The 25,829-nt window shown below is 48.4% G+C and overlaps 1 protein-coding gene across 2 annotated transcripts in view; it reads left to right on the top strand.

Moving 5' to 3' along the window:
* The window catches only part of LOC121445296 (rho guanine nucleotide exchange factor 37-like), a 41,313-nt gene extending 17,060 nt beyond the window's left edge, over positions 1-24,253 (top strand). For both annotated transcript variants that reach the window (XM_041647351.1, XM_041647352.1), the window contains exons 6-14: positions 6,250-6,449; positions 7,955-8,085; positions 8,541-8,645; positions 9,549-9,659; positions 11,145-11,474; positions 13,649-13,777; positions 16,280-16,475; positions 17,949-18,109; positions 19,674-24,253. In XM_041647351.1, coding sequence (XP_041503285.1) covers positions 6,250-6,449; positions 7,955-8,085; positions 8,541-8,645; positions 9,549-9,659; positions 11,145-11,474; positions 13,649-13,777; positions 16,280-16,475; positions 17,949-18,109; positions 19,674-19,883 — 1,573 coding nt within the window. In that variant the 3' untranslated portion in view covers positions 19,884-24,253. The remainder of the gene's footprint in view (positions 1-6,249; positions 6,450-7,954; positions 8,086-8,540; positions 8,646-9,548; positions 9,660-11,144; positions 11,475-13,648; positions 13,778-16,279; positions 16,476-17,948; positions 18,110-19,673) is intronic.
* Positions 24,254-25,829: the final 1,576 nt, after the last annotated feature.

The following is a 25,829-nucleotide window of genomic DNA, read 5'->3' as shown; positions in this document are numbered from 1 at the left end:
GGCAAGTTGGTCATTTCTTTGGACATTTAAGAGTCCTGGATCTCTGTGAGTTCGAGACCAGCCTGGTCTACAAGAGCTAGTTCCAGGACAGGCTCCAAAACCACAGAGAAACCCTGTCTCGAAAAACAAAAAAACAAACAAACAAAAAAAGAATTTGTGTTTGTGTGAAAAATGGATTTCTCATGCCTTTAATCCCAGTGCTCGGGAGGCAGAGGCAGGTATATCTCCGAGTTGGAGGCCAGCATGGTCTACAGGGTGAGTTCCAAGACAGGCAGGGCTGCCCAGAGCTACTTTGTCTTAATAACAACAAAACCCCAAACAAAACAGATTTCTAATTGCTTATTTGATTTATTATTGGTTCTCATCTTTCTTTTTTCCTTCTACACAAATTTACTAGTCCTTTTTAAAAAATTTTACATTTTTTTTTGAGAATTTCGTGCATGAATGTTGTATTTGCATCATTTCACTCCATCTTTCCCTGCCTTCAGCTCCTTCTGGGTCTCATCCAACTTCCTCTCAAACTCATGACCTCTTCTTCAATTATTATTGTTACAAACACATATATGCACATATATATTACATATATACACACATGTAACAATATATATGCACATATGTATATCCTACTGAATATATTTAGTGTTGCTCATATGTATATGAGCTGAAATTATATGTATAAACAAGGGCTGACATCTTGGGATTGGATAACCTATCAGGTGACCCATACCTGGAGAAGTTTGATTTTTCCCTCTCTTAGCAGTCATTACTTAATTCTAGCTCCTTATATAGAGGTCAGTGCTTTTTTTTTTGTTAAAGAAGCCAAGGCAGAAGTGTTGCTACAACTTCAAGGCCCTCCTGGGCTACATAGCAAGACTATATCTCATAAATCCAAAACTTGACTGGGCATGTTGGTGCACATTTTAATCCCAGCATTCAAGATGCAGAGGCAGGAGGATCTCTGTGAGTTTGAGGCCAGCCTGGTCTACATAGGGAGTTTCGGGCCAGCCATGGTTATGTAGTAAGACCCTTTTAAAAAATTTTATTTAAAGATTTATTTATTTATAATGTATACAGTGTTCTGCTTTTATGTCTGTCTGCAGGCCAAAAGAGGGCACGAGATCTCATTACAAATGGTTGTGAAGCACCGTGTGGGTTGCTAGGAATTGAACTTAGGTCCTCTGGAAGAGTAGCCAGTGCTCTTAACTGCTGAGCCATCTCTCTAGCCCCAAGATCCTTTTTATAAACAAAACAAAATGCTAAAAAAGGCAGCAACAATGAAACCCCAGAATCAACCACAAACCCCCAAACAAAATTTAAAAGGTTTGTCAAGTGAAAATTGACAGTCGGTTTTTAGAAACCAGAGTGGTAGAAGGAGAACAGAGGAGTCATCTTTACCTCACTCAGGTGTTCCTTATGCCCAAGGGAAAGAGTGCTGAAGAGGTGTGTGCAGTGACGTCATGTCCTGTGCAGCCTGCCAGCCTGTCTCACCTGCCTTGTCTTTCTCTCACTTTTCAACCTCCTTCAAAGTCTCTCTTTCAAGCACCAGGTCCTAGGTCCAAAAAAAAAAAAAAAAAAAAAAAAAGGGAAAAAATATTTTCTTCTCATAGGTTTGGAAAAGGTAGGCCTTTACAGGGCCATTAGATATGTTTTTATAGGACAGAGGCAGATCACAGAAGTCAGGGAAGCTAGGGCCCAGTGTGGGACGAAAGGGAGAAGTGGAGACTGTGGGAAAAGGGAAGTGACAGACCCTGAATCAAGCCTGGCATGGCCTTAGGAGATTGTTGCTGTCAGTAGCTGTTAGATAACCACCCCAAACAATGCCGGAAAACAACACTGACCAGGCCGTTAAGGTGTCTCAGTGAGTAAAGGCAGGCTGTGGTTTGAAAGAAAATGGCCCTTATTAGGAGGTGTGGCTTTATTAGAGTAGGTGCGGTCTTATTGCAGGAAGTGTGTCACTTTAGAGACGGGCTTTGAGGTCTCATATATGCTCAAGATACCGCCCAGTGTCTCAGACAAGCATTTCCAGTTGCCTGCAAGATGTAGGACTCACAGCTAGTACTCCAGCACTGGTCTGCATGCCTGCACCATACACTCCACCATGATGATAATGGACTGACTCTGAAACTGTAAGAGAGCCACCCCAATTGAATGTTTTTTCTTTATAAGAGTTGCCGAGGTCGGGGTGTCTCTCCACAGCAATAGAAATCCTGACTAAGATAAGGCACTCGCCTGCCGCCAATCCTGACTGCCTGCGTTCACTTTCTGGAATATAGTAGAAGGAGACAATAGAGTCCCACCAGTTGTCCTCTGACCACACACATGTGCTGTGGCTCACATGTGCCCAAATGTTTCCAAAGCAGCAGGAACTTCAATGGGACACCTCCCATGAGTCCCATTCTCTCCAGCCATGCTAGAAGCAATGACTAGTTGACAATGAGGCTGTTTGTCCTATGTCTGCAGGTCTGGAGCCAGGCTTGCACGGTGTCAGATCTGGCTCAGTCCCTTCTTGTGAGAGTGATTTCACATCTTAAACCCAATTTCCTTATGGGTCTGATGGGAGTCCTAACGGCACTTGGTGGTGCGTAGACACACGGCACAAGGGACACTGAATATGTCCCAGCTATTCTAGTCAGCTGGGCAGGAACTGTCTCACGCTGCAGCTTTTCAGTCTTGTCAGTCCCAAGGCCTCCTTTTATAACAAATATGAAATATATTTATCATCCTGCAATAAATCCTGGAAATAGACCCTACCTCTATATATGAACTGGGAAAAAGTCAATATAACAATATAACAACGATATGAAGGAGGAAGAAAAGGAAAGCATTTTCTAGTAATGTGGGTTTCAGTGTGCACTCGGGCACAACAGTCCTAGAAGCTATGAGGAAGCACTCAAAAATTAGCTCGCTTCTCTGGGTAGTAAGTTAGTTTGGAGGTCAGAAAAGAAATTCCTGAGGCTGTTCTGCTTCTGAAGTACAAGAAAGCGAGGGAACAGAGGGTGTGCGTACCCAAGGGTGGCAACCCACAGGAATGGTAGTCGTGACTTCCCCGGGTGTGAGGCAGAGAAGATAGTGGCTCATGGCCTGGGAGGTAGGAAAATGCAAATAGCCTGCATCTTATCTCTAAAAGATAGTGTATAAAAAATCTAGTATTAGCCAGGCGGTGGTGGTGCACGCCTTTAATCCCAGCACTCAGAGAGGCAGAGGTAGGCGGATCTCTGTGAGTCGAGACCAGCCTGGTCTACAAGAGCTAGTTCCAGGACAGGCTCCAAAACCTCAGAGAAACCCTGTCTTGAAAAACCAAAAAAAAAAAAAAAAATCTAGTATTGTGTCATGTGACTGGACAGAGTCTGAGAGTCACACAAGCAATTCGGTTCTTGAACCCACAGTACATTTTGAGGCCCCGTTTAGGCTCTGAGTGTTCAGAGGGACGTGTGAGACCCCAGCTACTCTCTGTAGCACAGGTCTGTGTGCAGGGCCTCGCTGTTCCCAAATAGTTCTTTCTTTGCTTCCAACTTGTGGATCAAGACGTGAGCTCTCGGGCTGTTCCTGCTGCCGTGCCATTGTCCCACCATCATGGATTCGAACACGCTGTACTTGTGAGCCCTCAATTTGTTGTTCAGTAAGTTGCCTTGGTCTCGGTGTTTAATCACAGTAGTAGAACAGTAAGACAGTGCCTCGAGAGTCCCTGTGATTCCTGAATGTGTTCTGACGATTTCACCTTCATGTAGGTTAGCATTCAGGGTAGCCTGCCCTTTAAAACAGAAACGCAGACCACGCAGGGAGCTCTGTACTGGGGAGGACCTTTTGTGGGTGGTGAGGGAAAGGAGGCTGAGCAGAGGTGGAGCAGCCCTGGAAGTCAAAGTTCTAGAAGACTGCCTGGCATAGCAATGTTTGCAGAAGGAAAACAGCCTCTGGTTTCCTGTATCAGCTAGTCGTATTTATTTTGAATATAAAAGTAATATTTAAATAATACTCAAATACATGAAGTCCATTCTTTGTTGGCTGAGGGATTACCGTCCTCTGTTATGTTTTCTTCTGTATAGTTACAGACAGATGGGTAGAGAAGCAGGTAGGGGATGGTGTTGTTCTTAAAGAGACTACTGTGCTATTCTAGAACTTTTTAATTGTAGCTGTGAATATTGCCTCACAGACCCTACTCACCCACTCTTTTATTGATGGATTTTTCTTTTCAACCATGGAGTAGCTGAACAACTTAACTCTATCCTTGTTTGTCTGAGCCAAGATTTCTATAGGTAGACATTGTCTAGGCTGGGGTTGGTGGAGCAAAGGATTTGTGTGTTTCGAAAATTGCTTCACTGCCCAAGATCTCAGCCAGTGACACTCCTATGAGTGTAAGAAGCCCTCTTCCGTCACCACCCCCCCAGTCTTCTAGGCTATCATTCTGGTCTTATCGTCTATATGTTTTCCTCCAAGTTACTTTAAGAAGGCTACAGAGTCAGGTGGTGGTAGTGCAGGACTCAGGGAGGCAGAGGAAGACGGATCTTTGTGAGTTCAAGGCCAGCATGGTATACTGAGTGAGTTCCAGGACAGCCAGAGATACACAGGGAAACCTTGTTTCGAAAAACAAAACATAACAGAGAAAGAGAGAGGGAGAGGGAGAGGAAGGGAGAGAGAGAGAGAGAGAGAGAGAGAGAGAGAGAGAGAGCCACAGATGTCAGCAACTTTCATCATTTTGCCCTGGCTCCTTCATGACTTTAAAAAAAAAGAATGCTGTTATCTCTTTAAGAGCCCCTTGGCCTCTGGTTTGTACTGTGGTGGCAGTTGTCCCTGGGAGGCAGCTGGCTCTTTCCCGTGGAATGTCAATCTAGAATGGAGTTTCCAGAATGCCTGCCCACAGTTATCTGAGCTCAGGACACCCCTGGGGAGAGCAGATGGACAGGGCAAGCATAGTCCACCCGCTGCCATCCTGGGCTCCCACCTGCCATGTCTATTCTTAGCCTCTGAGCAGTTTCTTTGCAGAACATTTGGTCAGGAGATTTTCCCTTAGGAAGGAGTTGAGGGCTCCATTATAGAGTGCGGATGGCTGGTCCCTGACATCTGAGTTTTGTAGGAGGCACACTGAGACAATTAAGGGCTGGAATTCTTACACGCCTGTTGGAGCCACTCCCAAGTTGCCCTTGACCTAGGCAATCCTGATGAAACCCCAGACGTCCAGCTTTAGGAGTCTGATGGTCACCTGGGCATCAAAACCATTCCTCACAGTGCTTTTTAAAAACCATTTTTTTAAAAAAAAATAAAAATTCCAAACTGCAGAAAATGAGGATGACATGATGGATACCTACTACCTTAAATGAGAAAGAGTTGATATATAAATGTCCTATCTATTTTTATGTTAAACTATTTAAAGGAAGCTATGAGTGTTCCCCATATAGTCTAAAAATTATGTTCCCATGGTTTTTCAAAACATTTTTTTAGATTACAAATTTCACACTTATTTGTTTAGCGTGAAAGCATCTCTCTCTCTCTCTCTCTCTCTCTCTCTCTCTCTCTCTCTGTGTGTGTGTGTGTGTGTGTGTCTGTGTGTGTGTAGGTCACAAGACAACTTGTGGGAATCAATTCTCTCTTCCATCATGTGAGTTTTGGAGGTTTACTCAGGTCCTCTGGCTTGGTGGTAAATCCCTGTACCTGCTGAGCCATCCCTCTGGTTCTCCAATGTCTTAAAAGCAACGACCTATTTTGCTAAGTAAAATATGAACTGGATGACCTCTGAGAGTTGATCTTGGGACATTATCTGAGTAGAGATATGAAGTCACAGTTGAGGGCAGTGGAACATGTGAGTTTGGAGCCCTGGGGAGAAGAGAGAGATGGAAATGGGGGCTTGGGGTACATTAAAAGCTATTGGAGGTCACCAAGGGGGCATATGGAGGAAAGGGGTCTCCAGAATGCTCTAGCATCTGGCAGAAAGAGTAGCTTATGGAATGAGAAGACACTGGACGCAGGGTCTCTGGGTCCTGCTGAGGAAGAGGATGTGGTCAGCACGTTTGCTGCTGAGAGGGTGCACGAGGCTGACAGAGCACTTGGGTTTTGAACAGACCGGGAATCAAAGCCCAGGAAGGTCTCTGCCTGCCTGATATCTAGACACCATGAGATACAGAAAGGCCCACAGGGAGAGAGTGGACTTCCTGTTATTACACTGAGCTAAGCGACAGAGCTGGGCCACTACCGCAAGCCCTCCCCAGTCCCCTAAAGGATGGTCTTTACCTGCCTAATAGCAACCTTCTCCCTCAGGCCTCAAGCTGGACCTTCGGGTCTCAGTTTCTTACTTGTAATTCCTCTGCAGAGGATTACCAAGTACCCCCTCCTGCTGCAGAAAATCCTGGAGAACACTCCCACAGATGCCCGTGCCCACCCTGTCCTTCAGAGAGCTGCCTCTGCCCTCCAGGACGTCAACAGCAATATCAATGAGTACAAGATGCGCAAGGAAGTGGGTAAGGACTTGTGCTTCGGGGCACATCAAGGGCAGCAGTTTTAGTTCCAAAACTCATCCTGAGATTCCTTCATGCTTGTCTAATAAGTGCAAGGCCCTGGGATCAAGTTCTGTCACCACTGGGAGGTAAGGTGGTGTGTGTGAATGTGTGGGGTGCATCCGCTGCTTCCGTTGCTGCAGTAGATAGGTTTGCAAACTGAAGCAGCATCCATGCATCCAGAAACTCGGCTGCCCACTGACGGCATGATACTGGAAATTTAGCTCATGTTTACTCTTTAAAAAGTATTCATTTTTATTTTGTGTGCGTGGGGTGTATCTGTGCACCACAGACTTGCCTTGGAGGCCTGAGGCAGCTGTTGGGTCCTCTGGAGGTAGAGTTATAGGTGGTTGTGAGCCACCATGCATGTGCTGGGCACCAAACCTAGGTACTCTGGAAGAACAGCCAGTGCTCTTTTCTCTCTCTCCAACCCTCATGTTTACTTTTAAAATAATTACCTCAAATTCACAAATATCTGTGGGGCAGAGCGTGATACCTCTGTGCACATTACAGTGTGCAATGATCAGACGGAATGGTGGTCAGTATAGATTTTGTTTGTTTGTTTCGTTTGGGTTTTTGTTTTTGGTTTTTTTTTTAACCTGTTTCCCTGTTTCTCTGTTTAACCTTGGCTGTCATAGAACCCACTCTGTAGACCAGGCTGATTCAAACACAGAGGTCTGCCTGCCTTTGCCTCCCAAGTGTTGGTATTAAAGGCGTGTGCCAACACCACCAAGTTAAGTATATGTGTTTTTTTTTTTTTTTTTTTTTTTTTATATTTTTGAGACAGGGTTTCTCTGTAGTTTTGAAGCCTGTCCTGGAACTTGCTCTGTGGACCAGGCTAGTCTCGAACTCACAGAGATCCGCTTGTCTCTGCCTCCTGAGTGTTGGGATTAAAGATGTGTGCTACCATCACCCGGCTGTGTTTGTGTGTGTATGTATATATGCATGCATACATATACACATACATACATACAAATACATACACACACACACACATATAAACTGAGGTCAGTCCAGTTAGTTCCACTTGAGGGGTAAACAGTGTGTCCAGTTTGCTTGTCGCAACTGGATCTTAGGAAACAGAGTTCAGGTTTCCTCCCATGCTGGAGAGGGTAGAGGTGCCCAGTGAGGAGAGGGTTTGGTTGACCTTAATAAAACTGGGGAACCCCAGAAAAGTGTCCCCTTTACACTTGCTGTCTTAGGTGATCCTCTCAGTAATCCTGCAAGATGGGAGTCCTCATGTTACAGGAAAGGAAACTGGGGCCCCAAGGAGAGAGCAGGCAGAACACTCTTCACCCAGAACTCATTCCTGGGACAAAGAGGACCCGAGTACTGGATTTCCCAGCATTTACCGTTCTGCTGGATGTAACTTGGTGGAGCAGAGTTCCAAGTCAGGAGGATGTGATGCTGTTTGCTTCCTGGGTCAGCCTCAGTCACCCACAATGTCCTTTTCTTTGGTGTCACCACAGCTTTAAAGTATACCAAGGTAGAGCAACTGAGCCTTCGGGAGCGGCTGGCCCGCATCAACACGCATACTCTTTCCAAGAAGACCACCAGGCTGAGCCAGCTGCTGAAGCAGGAGGCGGGGCTGGTACCCAGGGTGAGTGCGTGCTGGTGGGAGGAGATACAGGGACGAACACAGGGTGAGGTACCTTTGAGCAGTGAGGTGGCTGAAGCTGCGAGTGAGGGACCACAAAGAGGCACACCACTTGATTCACCAGTATTGGGGGCCTCTTTGCTTATAGGAGAGCTAGGCTCTGGGCTTGGGCAGAGCGCCAGTCTGAACAGTTCCTCGTAGCTGCTCAGGCTGAGTGCTTTACTTCTTCCACAGCGGCAGTGGTGGAGCCGCAGGGTTAAGTAGGCATCCTTATCTCGTTTTCACACAAAGAAGCAGAGGCTCCCAGAGGATGCAATGTCTGCCCACAGCCACACAGCTAGGAAGCAAGTGAGCTCTGTGACGAGGTTATCCCTCCTGAGTTCCCGAGGTAGGGAAAACAGCTGCACACTGCCCCCGTGTGGATCTTCTGACCCTCACATGGATGGCTTTCCTTACAGACAGAGGACAAGGAATTCGATGACTTGGAGGAGAGATTCCAGTGGGTGTCTCTGTGTGTGACGGAGCTGAAGAGCAATGTGAGTGCTTACATGGATAATCTGGAGGTGAGAACCCTGCGGAGTTCGAAGGTCAGACCCACAAGCTGTAGAGGTACCAACTGCAGAGACTCTGGTGTGAGGTGTTAGCCAGGAGGGCTGGCGAGCACACTGTGACCCATAGTCACAAAACTGGGGGCTAAAGACAGCTTCTCTCGCCCCACTGGAGTTCTCATGGGTAAGAGTCAAAGATGTCCTGCAGCTGGAATTACAGATGGTTGTGAGCTGCCACGTGGGTGCTGGGAAGTGAACCTAGGGCCTCTGCAAGAGCTGCAGGTGCTCTTAATCACTGAACCATCTTTCCAGCCCCTGCCCTGACATCTTTTCCTTCTTTCTTTCTTTCTTTCTTTCTTTCTTTCTTTCTTTCTTTCTCTTTCTCCCTCCCTCTCTCTTTTAAAAAGATTTAATTATTTAATTAGTTATTATGCATAGTGTTCTGTCTGCATGTACACTTGCAGGCCAGAAGAGGGCATGAGATCTCATTACAGATGATTGTGAGCCACCATTTGGTTGCTGGGACTTGAACTCAGGACCTCTGGAAGAACAGCCTCTTACCACTGAGCCATCTCTTCAACCCCAGCCTTTTCTTTTTTAATGTCTTGATTTGAATAGGAGCAGTTCATTGTCTTACAGAAAAACATTAATAGAATCTGTAGAACATGGACCTGGCAAAGAATCACCCAGGGGGCACACAGATAGGTGTGATGTTCGTGGGTCCCAAAGGAGGGAGGAGATGCAGACTCCCGCTTGGCGAGGCCCTTCTAATCCTCTAGGGTGGGCAGGAACAGAGTGGTGTAGGTGCGTGGTTGTTATGTAGAGGGCCTGAAAAACTGCCTGGGAGGTCTGCTGAACTGGGGGTTAGCAGTAAGATGGCCATGGTGGGACCTAACCACCTGTCTTCGTTGGTCCTAGGCTTTCCTCTGCTTCCGGCCACACGAATGGAGTCTGGACATTCCTGGTGGTCCTGCCGAACAGTACTGCGGTCTGGCGAGGGACCTTCAGCTCGAGGCCTTCCTGCAGTTTGTGAGTGGGATTTCCATTCCCCCCGCCCCCACCCCGCTCCTTTGATAGGCAGGTGGTGCCTCCGACAAGAGTAATATTTAGAAGCCAGGCACTTATACAATCGTCATATCCAGTAGGGAAGGGAGTGCTATTCCTGCACTTACTGATAAAAATAGCCCAACCGATGTGCAGTGAGCCGCACCCTGTACCAGGCGCCGTGCCCACCTTTTCCATTCTTGACCTCATTTGCCCCTCGACATGTGCTTTGGGGTGAGACACTATTAATAGCCCCATTCTGCTAATGGGAGCTCAGGGCCCAGAGAGCGCCATCTTCTGGGTCATTTACACAGATGAGGTCTGAGTTAAAAAGTAGCATTCTGTGCAAAACCTGTTTCAAGCAAGCACTTTACATAATAATAACTCTGAGAAGTGCCAGGAATTGAGAACCTCCCCTGGGCCGCACTCTGTGTACACTACATACCATCTGCATTATCAAACCATAAGCCAAGACTCGGCGAGGTTAGAGCAAGGCTTCTGAAGCTTTTCCACATCAACCCCATTACCTGAGGAACTTTTATGTGACCTGGATATATAGGTATATATAACGGATACCCGTTATAATTTACTGATAATAAATCGTAAGGAAGTTTATTTTAAAACAATTCTTTGGTATGCATATAATTTGAGTATTTGTTAAAAGTAAAGTCTGTGCACTAATGAGATGATATGCTGTTTATTTTATATCTTGGCCTAATACTTGATATGAATATAAGATCTCAAGACACAGAACATCTTCAAAGAGTCTCAGAGTTGATGAAAATTTTGATTTTATAATCATCAATGCTGAGACCGTCACTTCACATAAAACACATTTCAGAATTTTGGGTTATCATATATTCAGAAAACTTTTGTTGTTGGGGTTTCTGTCCTGCCCGGTTCCCGCAATCGTTAAGTCCCAAAGAAATCACACAGAGATCTACATTAGTTATAAACTAATTGACCTAGTAGCTCAGACTTCTTATTAACTCTTATATTAGCCCATTATTCTTGTCTATGTTGGCCATGTGGCTTGGTACCTTATTGGCGGGGCAGTCACATCTTGCTTCTTCTGTGGCTGGGACAGGACTACGGGCCAAGCTTTCCTCTTCCCAGAATTCTCCTATTCTCAATGACCTGCCTCTACTTCCTGTCTGTTTGTCCTGCCTGTACTTCCTGCCTGGCTACTGGCCAGTCAGCGTTTATTTAAAATATAACTGATGGGAATACAGACCATTGTTCCACACTAGACTTTTACTGTTGCCAAATCTTTTTCAACATCCATGTTCATTCCCAACCCCATGTGGATTGTGCCCCACAGTTTAGGCAGGCAGAGATTAGGATACGTTACAAGTTAGAAGTTGTCAGTGGAGGGGGCCTGGAACCCCAGCTCCCTGCCCCCAGCATCCCTCCAAACCCCTACCCTTTGCTACCTCCTAACTCATCTCTCAAGTTCTCCTCTCCCTGCAGAAGCAGCGACTGAAAGGCCTAGTTTGGGACCCACTGTGTAGCCTGGCCCGAGCCCTGGTTGGCCCTCAGAACTTGATCAAGAAGCGTCTGGACAAACTCTTGGACTTCGAGCGAGTGGAAGAGAAACTGCTGGATGTGGGCAGTGTGACCTATGAGGAGGAGGCGGCCCGGCACACGTACCAGGCGCTCAACTCCATGCTAGTGGCCGAGCTCCCGCGGTTTAACCAGCTAGTCACACAGTGGCTGGGCCAGATCCTGTGCACATTCGTGGTCCTGCAGAAGGACCTTGCCGACCAGGTCCTGCGAAGGGCAGAGAGCAGTATGGCCCTGGTAAGGCTGCTGGGACTACGGCTGTGGTAGAGCACAGTCAGGCAAGGCCCTAGCTGTTGTCAGGGCAGAAATGGAGATAAATAGGCCACTGGGACCTAGGACCTAGTGGGGATCCTCGAGATGTCTCTCAAGCCTTTTCTCCCTCCTTCAGTTAGTGGAGACAGAGGCCAGGCTGAACTCTAGGCCACCTTAGGTCATCCTGGGACTCAGGAACAAGGGAGGTTTTTCTGGGAAAACAGTAGCAGACCCATCCCTGAAGGAGATGATGAGATGGTGGCAGAGATAGGAGTCTCTTCTATCTGGTCAGGAGTAGATGTGTCCAGCTGGGTCTCCTCCTGGTACTGCTAGCAGTCATTTCCTGGCAAGCACTTGTCTGCCTGCTTGGCCCCCTTTCCAGGCTGTGTCTCCCTCAGTCCTCAGGGCAATCCTGTACATTATGTGGTCCTTTCATGTTCGAGAAGCCAAGGCCCAGAGAGGGAAAGCGGCTCGTGCACAGATGCACAGTGGACAGTAGGTTTTGATCCCTGACTGTGCAGTGATAGAACTCTGAACTCGGGGCTCAAGAGTCTTTCAGAAGGATCTATCCGCTGAAGGCAGGAATAGATCTTAAAGAGCGCTACGCAAGCCACCACCACGAGCTGGTCCGGGAGGGAATTGGCGGCGTTTCGCATCTTACTCTGGAATGTCTGTGTCAGAGCTGAATGGCTCATGAATCAAGCGTTGGGAGCCATTTCTATGCCTTGCCTTCTGTGTTTCCCTGTCAGCTGACTCCCCACCCCTGACTCTCCCTCGTCTCTGCTTCCTATCTCCTGACCTCTCCACTCTAGCCAACTCTTCAATCCAGGGCCCCGTGTCCCTCCTTCTAATACACTGCCTGAGTGCCACCGTGTCTCTTTCTACAAGCTCTCCTTCAACTGGAAATCCCTCCTCAACTGTCCCCCAGGCCTCTCTCAGTGTCTGCCATTCAGTGACAGACGAACCAGTCTTTTCAGGAAGCATTCAGAATTCGTGCTGCCCTGGAGGAGTGGGAGCTTTCTCGTCCTTACCCTCACCAGCAAAACTTAAGTCACGTTGCTGCTCAGTGCTTAGCAGAGCCTGCCTTCTGCTGGAGCAGTGGGGATCCACGTTTCCCTCAGTTGGGGGGTGGGGGGGGGCAAGGATATGAGTGGTTCCTCTTCTGCCCTCATCAGTATTTTGTACAGGGCTCTGCCTCAGGCCCAGTGTGAAAAGAATGAATTTGATTGGCTAATTCTTTGACTGTCTTCCAATCTCTCCCTTTCCTACCAGTCTGCAGTTTGGGTGGGCAGGGCTAGGAATGCCAGTCTAGGGAGGTTTATAGCCATAGGAAGTGTGTGTATGGCAGGGGTGGGGAAGGGGGTAAGCAGTCGGGGTGTCTCCTGATTGGTCTGTGCTATGGATGGCCAGGGCTTACCTAGGATTGCTACTAATCTTCCCTTGAATGTATCCAGTGGGTCATTCACCTGGCCTCACTCCTGCAGTGCAGGGCAAAAACCGTCTTCTCTCTGCAGCCCAGGAGAAAGGCCCTGTGTCCATCACAAATAAAAGTGGGGAGTCTGGCAATAACCCAGAGGGCTGGACACATCTCTTGGCTGTGGGGTCTCACTCAGTCTAGAGCTGTCTGATGAGAAGGCGGGAGAGCCTTAGCCTTAACAGAGTTGGCACCTCACGGGAGAGCTCAGAACACCCTGGGTTATAAGCAATATAAGCCATACTAAAGTAGGTGGGGTAGAGAGAACAGAATGACCTGACCCCAGGAGGGGTCAGGGCTCAAGCACAGTTACTTATAGACCTGCACTGTTGGGACGCTGCCTTTCTCCCCATCTCCTGCCTGTTTGCTTTCCTGGATGGGCTGGTTTTCAAGCAGGCTTTGTTTCTGTGTGGTGGTGGGCAGAGAAGGCCCAAGCCTGTACCTTTACTCCTCGGAATCCAAGGGAAGGGGAACGGCTGTGTTCTAAGCCTTTGCACACCGCGTCTGACAGAAGGGCCTGGCCTAAGTTCCTTGTTCTCCCTTGATCGAAGCACAGCAGCTTAGGGGACAGGACAGTGGGCAGACAAAAAGAGCAACCAGATGTCTGGGACTAGAGGGTGGGTGTACAGGCACCCCTGGGCCCCTTCTCCTGCAGAGGCTCTGCTGACAGCATCTTCCCGCCCAGCTGCCTCATTACCACGTTTCGGAGCCGGACTTCCGGAAGCTGCTGGAGGACACACTAGGCCAGAACAGCAGCCAGCTCCGCTTCGTTAAAGAGAGCTTTGAAAAGGTGCTGCCACCCCCCACTACTCAGGTAAGTGTCTCTCCTTCCCTGAAGTCAGCAGTTCTCCTGCAGTGGGGTGAGCTTCGTTCACGCCTTTCTCTTATTTCTTTCCCGTTACTCATGGAAACATTTCTTCTTGTTGTCTCTCTTTCTGTGGGGGGAAAAAACCCAAACCAAACCCATATCCCAACACACACACACAAACACACACAGGCACACACACACACACACACACACGTGCGTGCACATACACACACACACACACACACAGGCTATCTCCTAATCCACTTGAACAGCATACCTAGGCAGCCTGTGTTATTGTATTTTATTTTACTTTCTGTTGATTTTTTCTTTGTTTAGATAGATTTTTCACATACCTCAAGCTGTCCTTGAACTTGTTACATAGCTAGGACTTAGTCTGAGGCAGCTGTGAAAAGAGAGGGCTCCAGGAATCTGGTGACATCTGGATTTGAGAAAACTGAAAGTGCCTTGAGTCACACATGAGATGTGAAATCTCAAACCAGCATGTGACTTCTCTGAAGGGACCAGAGGTTCCGGGGATGCAGAGAAGCAAGTGGGGCAGGTAAAGGCGGTCTCCATGACTGTCAGAGGGCAGAGGGCAGCCACCTGGGGGAGGCTACCTCCTGGGACCCTCTGTTCCACCCTCAAGCTTTAGTAAGTTCTCACAAGGAGGCCATGGACTCTGCAACTGGGGGAAAGGGAGGAGACAGAAAATGCCCATTGGGAACCTCCTTTCTCTTTCTCCTTAAAATCTTTCTTGTTGGAGAAACAATCTATTCTTACCACAGAAAACAGCTGTAAGTCACGTGAAAATGAAGCAAAAAGAAGTGATCCTCTGCGCTGCAGTTTGTGGGGAGGGACACCCCCTCCCACCCTCCCTCCCCGCAGGCAGCACAGACCTCTGAGTTCTTCCCTGTTCTGGCTGCAGGCATAAAAGCCAGCAGAAGTAGGGTGGCTCTGGACAGGGGCAGTCCTGGCGGTCTTTGTGTACCTTCTCTGGGGACTCCCAGGTGCTGCTTTCCTCTGAACTGGTTGAGACTGGATGGATTTGAGAAAGAAGGCACAGGGTCTTGCGTCCCTGGTTTTGTGATTTGTAACGACTTTTTTTCCCCCCTGACTTTTGAGACAGAGCTCACTGTGTAGCCAAGGCTGGCCCTGAACTCAGAGCCGCCTTCTTCTGCCGCCCAGGTGCTGGGATCAAAGGTGTACATTCTGGTTCTTAATGCTGACTCCGCATCAACGCCAGGGCCGGGTTCTATACCCAGACGTCCCTGACAGACATGGATGTCTACCTGCCCTTTACCCAACATCTCCCTAGTCCAAAATAACCATATGCAGTGCCAAGAGTACACGCAGGCATATACACACAGTGTAAGCAGAGAATATGGTAATATATTTGCACATTTGGCTTCCCCTTGGTTTTACAAAAGGGGATATAATCATATTTGAACCCCCTCTTGGTAAAACTTTTGCTGAAAATAGTGAATGGGAAAACAACGGAGCCGGGTGATGGTGGCGCACGCCTTTAATCCCAGCACTCGGGAGGCAGAGGCAGGTGGATCTCTGTGAGTTTGAGACCAGCCTGGTCTACAGACAGGCTCCAAAGCCACAGAGAAACCCTGTCTCGAAAAACCAAAAAAAAAAAAAAAAAAAAAAAGAAATAAAGAAAGAAAGAAAGAAAAAGAAAAGCAACGGAAATGCCAGGCAGTTTGGGAAGAAACTGAGATCCTAAATCTCTCTCTCTCCAGCAAGATGGTAATTTCTGTCTGAGCGAAACTCTACTGTGTGTTTTATTTTAAAGGTTTATTTATTTATTATGTATACAGTGCTCTGCCTGCATATATACTGGCAGGCCAGAAGAGGGCACCAGATCTCACTGTAGATGGTTGTGAGCCACCACGTGGTTGCTGGGAATTGAACTCAGAACCTCTGGAAGAGCAGGCAGCGCTCTCAACCCCCGAGCCAGCTCTCCAGCGCCCCCTGCTGTATGTTCTTGCTGCACCAGTGCATCGTGTCCTTGCTGTACAAACAGTGCTCTGGTGCCTTCTACCTAGTAGGTGCCCCATACTTGTGGAGTGGAAACACTCTGAGTCACAGCTAGCTGTCCTTCATCCATGGTGTGCCAGGGGCTAGTGTGCTCCTGTATTGGCCTCTGAAGAAGCCAGATGACTAAGGCCCTGATGTACCATGAAGCCCACAACCTGGTATGGTTCAAAGACCTGGATAAGGCATTTCCTGTGGAATGAGTAGCTGGGGGTTATGCACAGAATTTGGGGCCCAGTCCTACCAGTTCTAAACTGACAGATATCCACACTTGAATTACTCGTAAGTTTCTCCTAAAATGCCATTGGAAGCTGAGAGCCAGCCATGTAGTAGAGGGTATGGTTGTCCCCATCAGAATGAACCCTTCAGTGATAGGTAGGAACGAACAAGATTCTCAGCTTTTAAGTCATGCTGGCGCCAGCCTTGACATTTATCACAAGCTCCTGTGTCTGTTCTCTGCTCTCTCAGCCACTCCTCCCAGGCTCTGAATACCAGCTTCAGGCTCTCCTGACCCGATACGGCCCCGGGAAGCTATACCAGGTGACGAGCGACATCAATGGGACTGGGACTCTGGACTTGACCCTGCCACGGGGCCAAATTGTGGCCCTTCTACAAAACAAGGATACCAAAGGCAACAGCAGTCGCTGGCTGGTGGACACAGGGGGTATGTGGACCTCTAAGCTCTTCGTCCCCTTTTGGGAGAGCCAGCTGCCAACAGCTGATAGGGAGCCATGGATGCTCTTGTGTGCCAATCTGGCTGTGCAAATTCAGGAGACAGGAGGCCAGAGACAGATGCAGTGGCTCAATCTGCTTACAGTGACTCAGTGGTACATGAAATGCTGATGCGATTCAGGCTAACTCCCCATCCAGTTCCTGGATGCTGTGCAAGCAAGACTAGCCTTCGAGAACTTACATGCTATTGGGTGATACGATGTGTGGAAGGAACTTGAATAGTACCTTGAAAAATACAGATGAGTGATGAGAAGGGATGATCGGATTCCAGCCGCACTCTCAGAATCTGATTTAGGCCCGGGACAGTAAGATCTCTACTGGTTGTGGCCTTGGGATGTGCTGCTAAGGTCTGGGGTTCATGCGTAACTGGGATGAAGGGAAGCTCTAGTGTGAGCCCAGGCTAACAACATAGCCCAGCAGCGTCTTGTAAACGTGAGGGTTGCACAGGATTCTTGTTGGAGACCCACAGGCAGTTGTTTCGCTGTTCCACAGTGATAGAATAGCTACTTAAGCACTTTTATGTGTATTATAAAAAATGCAGCTAGTTCACAAGCTCATGATGGTATTGATATTACTCCATGGCATAAGGCCAAGCTTTAGAAAGCAAGCCAGTTTTTAAAAATTGAGTGGAGCAATGTATGGTGGTGCATGCCTATAATCCCAGCATTGGGGAGGCAGAAGCAGGAGAATGACCACAAGTTCCAAGGCCAGCCTGACTGTCTAGAGAGATATAGGGACCGTACAGTGAGACTTTGTCTAAAATAATAATAATAAATTTAAGAAATAAATAAAATAGAAAGTGGTACGGTTGAAAAACACATCTGTGGGGATATAATATAAGGACATTAGAGGAAGGTTCCGGGGTTTTCCTGCCTGGGTGATCTCAGGGAGGCTGAGCTCAGTTACATAAGCAGAGGTAGTGACAGTGACACAGACTGACCTCAGATTGGTGCTGAGACTGTAACTTTACCTGGGAAGCAGGAAGTGATGGATGTTCACGATGACAGCAGCTGGGCAGCGCAAGGGTCGGTGCTGGCCAGAAGGAGCCCAGAAGGACAGCATCACCAGTAGAAGGCTGCCCTGGTCCCGAGAGCTGGGGAAGCAGCCTTACTCTGGGTGGCCACTAGAGGGACACGAGCAGTAGTGCCACCAATGGGAAACAGTTGTCACGCCAGCCCATGACAGATGTTTCAGTGGAAAGCCTCTGTTCCTGGAGGGGTGAGCCAGCAGCAGATAGGAGCAGTGAATACAGGTGGGGCGGTGGGGGGAGATCTCAGGGTTCCCGGATGATCTTGTATCGTCCCTTTAATGCTGGGAAGCCAGGCACTTGTATTTACTGCCTTCCCCACCATTGAAAGGCTAGGAAGCTGACTGGCAGCCACTGAACCTTCTCCATGTTTCCTAGGACACCGGGGATATGTGCCTGCTGGAAAGGTCCAGCTGTACCGCCATATCATCCCCAGTGAGAAGGAGCTCAGAGGCCAGACAGTCACACATGAAGACTACTGGCTTCCAACTCCAGAGCCCACCCAACCCTCTGTCCCCACTGTCCCAACCGTGACCCAGGTGAGTCTGGGAGAGGGCTGAGGGCTTGCCACCCCTCATCTGCTTACACTAGGGCTTGGATCTTTCCTCTACAATTAAAGGGTCTGCTCCTGGTGAGGTCAGGCTGTAACCAGTGATGAGTTCTTATCCTGGCCAGGGGTGGGACCCAGACGGAGGGACTTCCCATGAGAACACCAGGGAGTTAATCCATCACCCCCACCAGCAGGGCAAACAGGAGGCCCCCATTCACTCAGCATTTGCCAGGTGCCTTACTAAATGAGAATGAAGGTGCTGGACAAGTTTACAACCTGGAGGAAATGGTGATTAGATTAACGGTGTGAGTGTGTGAGTAGATGCAAGATTCCCTGCTGTGCTAAGGTCCAGAGTTCCAGGAATAGAGAGTTAGCAAAAAATATGCTAACTCATATTTTAAATTACCCATCTCCATTATCTGTGTATTTCCATGAGGCTGTGGCTTACTGGGTAAAGTTTTGGCGTCTGTCTCTGGAACTACATGGCTTCTCTTGACTCCTCCTCCTTTCTCCCAGCATTCAGTTTAGTTTCCCCCCCTTCCATCACCTAGCTCTGCTCTACCCTATCACAAGCTCAAAACAGCTTCTTTATTAACCAATGGTATTCACAGCATACAGAAGGAAATCCCACATCCTAAAGGGTAGGATGTTGTTATTGACACTTGTAGATGATAGATGATCGCAATGAGGCATAGGGAAGTTAGACAGTAGTTTGATTAATGCTCCCCCCCCCCATTTTTTCCTTTGAGACAGTGTTTCTCTGGCTGACCTGGAACTCACTCCGTAGACCAGGCTGGCCTTGAACTCACAAAGATCCACCTGGTCTGCCTCCTTGAGTGTTGGGATTAAAGATGTGTGCCACCATCACCCTTATTGTTTTCTCATGTTCAATTTTTTTCCCCTAAATAGGAGTCATGTCTCCCAAATCTCACTATTCCAGGTTAAAAACTGGGCTGGACAGATAAACCAGCTCCCTAGATCTGCGAAGGGAGAGGCTGCTGAGGCTACCCACAAATGTGGCTGTAGGGGGTTCAAGTACACCTGTTCTACCGCGTGGTGGTGGTACATACTTTTAGTCTGAGCACTTGGGAGGCAGAAGCTAGAAGCCGGCAGATCTCTGAGAGTTCAAGGCCAGCCTAGTTTACAAAGTAAGTTCCAGGACAGCCAGGGCTGTTACACATAGAAACCCTATCTCAAAAAAAAAAAAAAAACAAAAAAAAAACCCTGTTCTGAAATCAGGCAGACCTGACTGTTTAGCTATGTGATTGTCATAATTGTGAGTTCCTGACTTTTCTAAGTCTCAATTTCTGGGGGGAAAAATGGGGCCACTACAGGGATGGCATTGTTAAAAACCAAAGCCTAGAAAACTGTTAGAACAATGTTAGAAATTACTAGCCACAGTGCTAGCAGGCATAACGTCTTCGGGGCTAAGAACGTGCTTGGGAAGTGATGTATGGCCAGCAATAAAGACTAGTGTGTGTGTGCAAGGACGATACCCTTGATGGACTGAGTTCAGCATCCTGACCATTTCCGTGTTGTCCTGTGTGTTTCAGGTGGTGGCAGCGTACCCTTTTGTGGCCAGGAGCCCCCACGAACTGAGTCTTCAGGCAGGCCAGCCTGTAACCATCCTAGAAGCCCAGGACAAGAAGGGGAACCCAGAATGGAGCCTGGTGGAAGCGAATGGACAGAGGGGATACGTGCCTTCCAACTTCCTGGCCAGGACCCCGGGCCCAGCTCCCTGGGGCTGGAGCCTGCCCTCTTAGCCCACCCTCTTTGGAGCCCCCATTTCTAAGGAAAGGGAGAGGCTTTAAGGCTGGGTGACCTAGCAGGCTTGATGCGAAGCAAATGGGGTGGGAGAGGAGAGAAGGGCATTCAGAAGGCAGGAGGAAGTGGTGCCGAGGCCTTACAGAATGCCTGGTGTGGGTGGCCACGTGGGCGGTCCCGGCATTGTCACTCATCTGCGCAAAGAAGCCACCTCCACGCTAGGACTTAGCTAGGACTTGCCGCAGCTTGAAGCTGGTCCCACCTGTGCCTCTTGCCTCTTTCATGTCTGGGATGAATGTTGCCTGTGTACCAGGTAGCCGCAGGTGTGGGCATCACTGGCTCAGTAGTCCACAGTGCTGCCAGAAGCCACCATTGCTCACCAGTTACCTTTACTTTCTTGTTTCCTCGAATCGAGCTACTGCAGACAGTGAACTGTGGAGAATCCTGCTCAGGGAGAAGCTCTGGGCACAGGCGGTTCTCCACTGGCTCTGGGAATGGATATGACCTACGCACAGTTCTGGAATGTGCCTACAAACCCAGAGGTGGTTCCAGGGAAGATGGGGATTTGAGGGTGGATTAGCAGGGTGTGTGGGGCTGATGGCAACGGTGTTTCCTATTGCTGTTTTCTTTGGACTAGGCCACAAAGGGACTTGGCAGTCAATCACAGGGGAAGCTCTGTGAGATAGGTGACTGCTGGCTTGGTGGAGAGGAATAGCTTGGTTTCCCAGTGCTGGATTGAAGAACCAGGGAAACTCAGGTAGCCTAGGTTTGCCTCAGAGGGTCTGGAAGCAGCAGAGAACCATTGTGAGGTGGATGTGGGGTCTTAGGCATAGGATACAAGTGCAGTTTTCCACCAAGAAGGAAGTAAGTCACAGGGTACAGTAAGGACAAGAGACTGAGGATGCAGAGGCCCCTTGTCAACCAGGAAGTGTGACACCCGTGCAGATATGGTCAGTGGTGTCAGGCTGGCCCAGTCCTTGGCTGGCCTGGGTCAGTAGAGAAGCAGTCCTGTCACCACCTCTCAGGTCTGTGCCAACAGTGCCCTCTTAAACCCATGCTCTGCTTTGAGGTCCAGTCTACATGGATTAACATTTGAGACATGCCCTGTTAGGGGATGTTGTTTTCTATTAACCTCAAGGAGTGTGCAAACAAGGTTAGGAAATCACTAGGTGATATAATCTCATGGGACCATGATAAATGCACAGTGATTGTCTGTAGCTGATGGAAACAGAAGCCCCTTAAGAGTAGATCCTGTTCCAGGATGACAGACCTACTGGGGCAGCGTTGGGCATAGTCACTACTGGACAATGTCCCTCAGCTGTTTCTTTAGGTCAAGAGTCATTGGAAGATCCCGAGATTGAAAAAGGTGACCCACTGTGACCTCTGTACAACTGACAAATTAGGGATCAACCCTCTTGAGCCAGAGCGTAAAACAGGTAGCTATTTCAGTGTTTTCAAGACGACATCTGACAGCTCAAGTGCCAGCTCTGGCTCCTGAAGGGCTCTTGAGAAAGACATCCCATCTGCAACGCGCCTCCCCTGAGCTTGTTAAAGCACGAAGCCTGTCTGACGCAAGAGCAAGACTCCCCAGTCCGTTTCCCAATCTCGGGTTCACTCCAAGATGTTCTCAGCCCACTTTTCCCTTCTGTTTCCTTCTCAGCCTCCTGGTAAAAAGAGGAAGAAGGGACAGCCAGGTGGCAAAGCAGGACCTGTACCTGCAGCTTCCACTCATTTTGGCTGACAGCTCACTGTATGTTGAGATTCTAGCTGGGGTTCTTAGCAAGCTGCTTGCTGCAATGACCTGGGTAGCTCTACGCTGCAGCAAACCAGGAGCCCACCTAGAGACAGCTGACGTCTTCAGGTTGGGTATGGCCATGGCCTTGGGCTTCAGGAAGGTAACCAGGTGAATGTCACAGGCAGCTGCCTTCAGGACCTCTGCCCTAGACACGCAGAGGTAAACAGAGGCAGGAAAGGGTAAGTTAGGTTGTTGCCCAGCTGGGCTTTACGCTAGCTGTCCAAGCAGGAAGCTTTAGAGGCAGTTTGGAATAGGACAGCCTGTTCTGTCAGGGCCCAGAATATGTATTTATTAAGTGCCATTAAAGGGGACCTGAACAAAATTGGATGCTCTTGTATACATAAGGGAGAAAAATGAGATACACTTAGGACCAAGGCTATCTCATGAAGGGGAAATAAAAATGAACTCAGTACATGCGGGTTATGGTTTCTCAGACCAGCAGTGAGATTAAAAGTCACTGGAGAGTGAGAGAAGGCATGCTGAGAAGATGGAGTGTGGCCTGGATTTTCTCCAGGGGACTCTGTGTAATGTGCCTTTTGCCCCCAATGCCTAGAGCCATCGCACTGTGTCTTATTTATTTCACTCTTGGGCTGTCACGTGCACGCTCACAAAGATACTTGCCTAAGAATGGAACAGAACTCCCAGGAGTTCACACGGTATCCTTGTTCCTCAAAGTGAAGACAGAATCCGTTAACCCGTTGAGATCCAACTTAGTTTAGGATGCAAGGAGATTGTGTTATTCAAGGGGAGATGAATGAATTCTTGGTTAGCGTGATGCACATGATGGGAACGGCTGGCAATAAAGAGCTTTCTGCCGCTGGCTAGTATACCGTTCATTCACCGCTCTTGCTAGATGTGAAAATGTGTCTTGTTCATTCATGTGTTTGTGTGTTGGCTGCACACCCTTGGTGCCTCCAAGATTTGGGCATTGTTGCTGGGTATACAGCAAGACATCAGCTAGATGAACTGTGTCATTTCTGAACCCACAGTCTGGGCAGGGAGGTAGACAAGTCGGCCCTCAGTTCTGAGTATAGGTGTCAGGAAAGGGATAGGGCAGAAGCTGGAGCCCAAGGGAGGTGCTGAGCTCTGACCTGGACTTGGTGACCGAGGAAAGCTTCCTAAAGGAAGTGATATATGACCTCAGACCCAATGAACACCTGAGCTTAGGTGGTCAGGAGAGCATATGCAAAAACTAGAGGTGGCAGCAGCTAGCAAAACTGAAAGACTATGGAGCCAGAATGCAGGGATGGAGGGATGTGGCAGAGGCAGTAAGAGATACGTTAGTTGGGGCCTGGAGAGATGGCCTCAGAGGTTAAGAGCACTGATTGCTCTTCTAGAGGTCCTGAGTTCAATTCCCGGCAACTACATGGTGGTGCACAACCATCTATAATGAAATTTGGCACCCTCTTCTGGCATGTAGGCAAACATGCAGACGGAACACTGTATACATGATTAATAAGAGAGGGGCAGGTCAAGCCAGCAAGGCAGAGAGTTTCAGATTGTCTATGGGAGCCACTGAAGCAGTTAAAGGAGAGAAGTGAAATGCTCAGGGCTGCAGTTTTGGGGAAATCACCTGGCTCTGGCTAGGTGCCTGATGCACCTATAGATGACGACACTTTACAAGGACAGAGCGTGCTACTTCGTTTCAGAACCTTGCAAGCCTCTGTCATGAGCCCCAAGTTAGAGGTGTCTAATACATATCGCATAGATAAGCATCACAGAAGGTGCAGGAACACTGAAACCCCATCTTTAGGAAATCCCCTCCTAACTGGAGGCATACTAGGGTCACACAACTCTCTGGGCCTGCAGAGTTCAGTACTGCGGACAACATAGGACTTGCTTGGACCAGGCTTAGAGGTGCTAAGACAAGGGGGAGACTTGGGGGGCTAAGGTGGTCATGGTGGGACTCACAGGAAGAGATGGGGGTAGATTTGGGACCTTGAAGAGAAGCAAGATTAGGAAACCAAATGAGAGAGAGATCTCCAGCTAGAGGAAGCCTGCTCTTGGGAAGCCCAGCACAGACACATCAGGGCAGATGTGCACACAAACTCACGGAGACTGTGACAGCAGGCACAAGGGCTGGACAAGCTCGAGCCAGGTGCCACCCCAACCAAGAAGCCATTTGAAATTAACAGCTGTCAAGAGAGGGGAGAATCAGAGTCAAGGGGTGGTGGCACATGCCACCATGTTTGGGAGGCAGAGGTAGAGGTGAATCTCTGAGTTCGAGGCCAGCCTGGTCTAGAGAGTGATTTCTAAGACACCAGGGCTACATAGAGAAATCTGGTTGACAGAGAAAGAGAAGGAAGGAAAAATCAATTTTCTTCAATAAAGTGACATTGGATATATCAACCATGCTCAGAAATAGTTGACCAACACAAATCAGTCTTTATGGTAGGTTGATGTTTTGTTTTTCTTAATTTTATTTATTTATCAAGACTAAGTCTTGTCAGATAGCCCTGGCCTGCCTCTGCCTCCTGAGTGCTGGGGTTAAAAGTATGTGCTGTCTTTTTCGTTTGTTTTTAATTAATTTATTTATGTTTAATTTTTTCCTTTGATTTTTCAAGACAGGGTTTCTTTGTGTAGCCCTGACTCTCCTGAAACTCACTAGGCTGGCCTTGAACTCAGAGATCCACTTGCCTTTGCTTCCCACATGCTGGGATCAAAGGCATGCACCACCACCACCCAGCTTTTTTTCCCTCTCTTTTTTTTTTTGAGGGGGCCCACCCAGCTTTTTTTCCCTCTCTCCCTCTCTCTATTTTTATTTTTGAGGGGGGAGATTCGAAACAGGGTTTCTCTGTATAACACCCATGGCTGTCCTTTGTAGACCAGGCTGGCCCAAAACTCACAGAAATTCACCTGCTTCTGCCTCCCGAGTGCTGGGATTAAACATGTACACCCCCAGGCCTGGCTTCTCTCATTTAATTCCTAACACCACCAAGAACAGGAATTTCTGCACAGGAAAGTTAAGTTTGGGGATTATGACTAAAAAGACAGATGAGTCCATTGCAATGGCACACAGGATCGGCACATGCTGGAGATGAAGTGGAGGTCGTGAGTTAGAAGCCGGCCTGTGCTTCAATGACGGGAAGAAGGAGGCAGAGAGGGAGGGAGGCAAGAAGGAAACAGATGAGCGAGCTACAGATAAAGCTGGGTGGTAGAGTGCTTGCCTAGCATGCACAAGGCCCTAGGTTCTGTTACAGGAGGTCCTCCCATTCCTCCAGCCTATCGCAGCTGAGATAACAGCCCATTGGGGCGTGGTCTCTCTCCCTTTAAAAAAGTGGCCACTTCCCTCTCCTCTCTCTCTTCACTTCCTGCTCCGCCGGCAACTAGACTCCCTTCCTGGTTGCGCAGAGGGCTGACGGTGATCTGTAAGTTTTTTCCTCTTTAAATAAATACCACCCTATTAATCATAATTCCAAACTGGTGTGGCATTGTTTATGACTTACGCCTTCAGTTGGCACCCAACGTTTGGTTTTAGAACCTCTCCTTTCCCCGCTCGGCTGCCGGCAGCGAGTTCGGCTTGGCGGGAGCCCTCCCTTCCTCAGCCGCCGCCTGTGCAGCAGCGGCCTTAGCCTCCCCACGTGGATTTAAACTCCACAGGCCCGCGTAGTCTCTGCCCGCGTGGTTTGCTCTTTTCTGAGTCGTTTTTAAATCTCCCTTGCAAGCACAGCTCTTAAGTGGTGCGAACCAGAGCACGCGGTTGCTGAAAGCTGCAACCCCTCAGGGTGACTCTGTCACGTGGAGGCTTAAGCGGCTTCCAGGTTGCTCTTCTCTACCCCTGGATTCTGGGTTTCTGGTTCCATCTCTGGAATTGATTTAATTACATTTACTTTGTTGAGCAACTTACATTTTCCAGTTTTTAACAAATACTAGGCGGACTCTGAAACAGGACCCTGTTTTCGTCGCAACTTGGCAACAGTGCCACCTGCTGGATAATAGGTAATATGGGCAGTTTTCGTTTCCAACGCGAATTTTACTGTTCTGGTTACCAATACAATGGGTTATATCATGCAAGGTTTATATGACTATGAGGATAACTTAATTTACTGGTTACTAGGTTTCAGTATTCTTTTGCATATTCTATCATTTAGGAAGATCATGGCACTCCTAAGAACCATACAATCTTTACTAGAAACTCATGCAGGTCAGG

Source organism: Microtus oregoni, unplaced genomic scaffold, assembly GCF_018167655.1.
Source record: "Microtus oregoni isolate MIOR12 unplaced genomic scaffold, Mior012 000172F_ref0000184, whole genome shotgun sequence".
Classification (NCBI taxonomy): domain Eukaryota; kingdom Metazoa; phylum Chordata; class Mammalia; order Rodentia; family Cricetidae; genus Microtus; species Microtus oregoni.
This window is presented reverse-complemented; position numbering and strand designations above follow the sequence as displayed.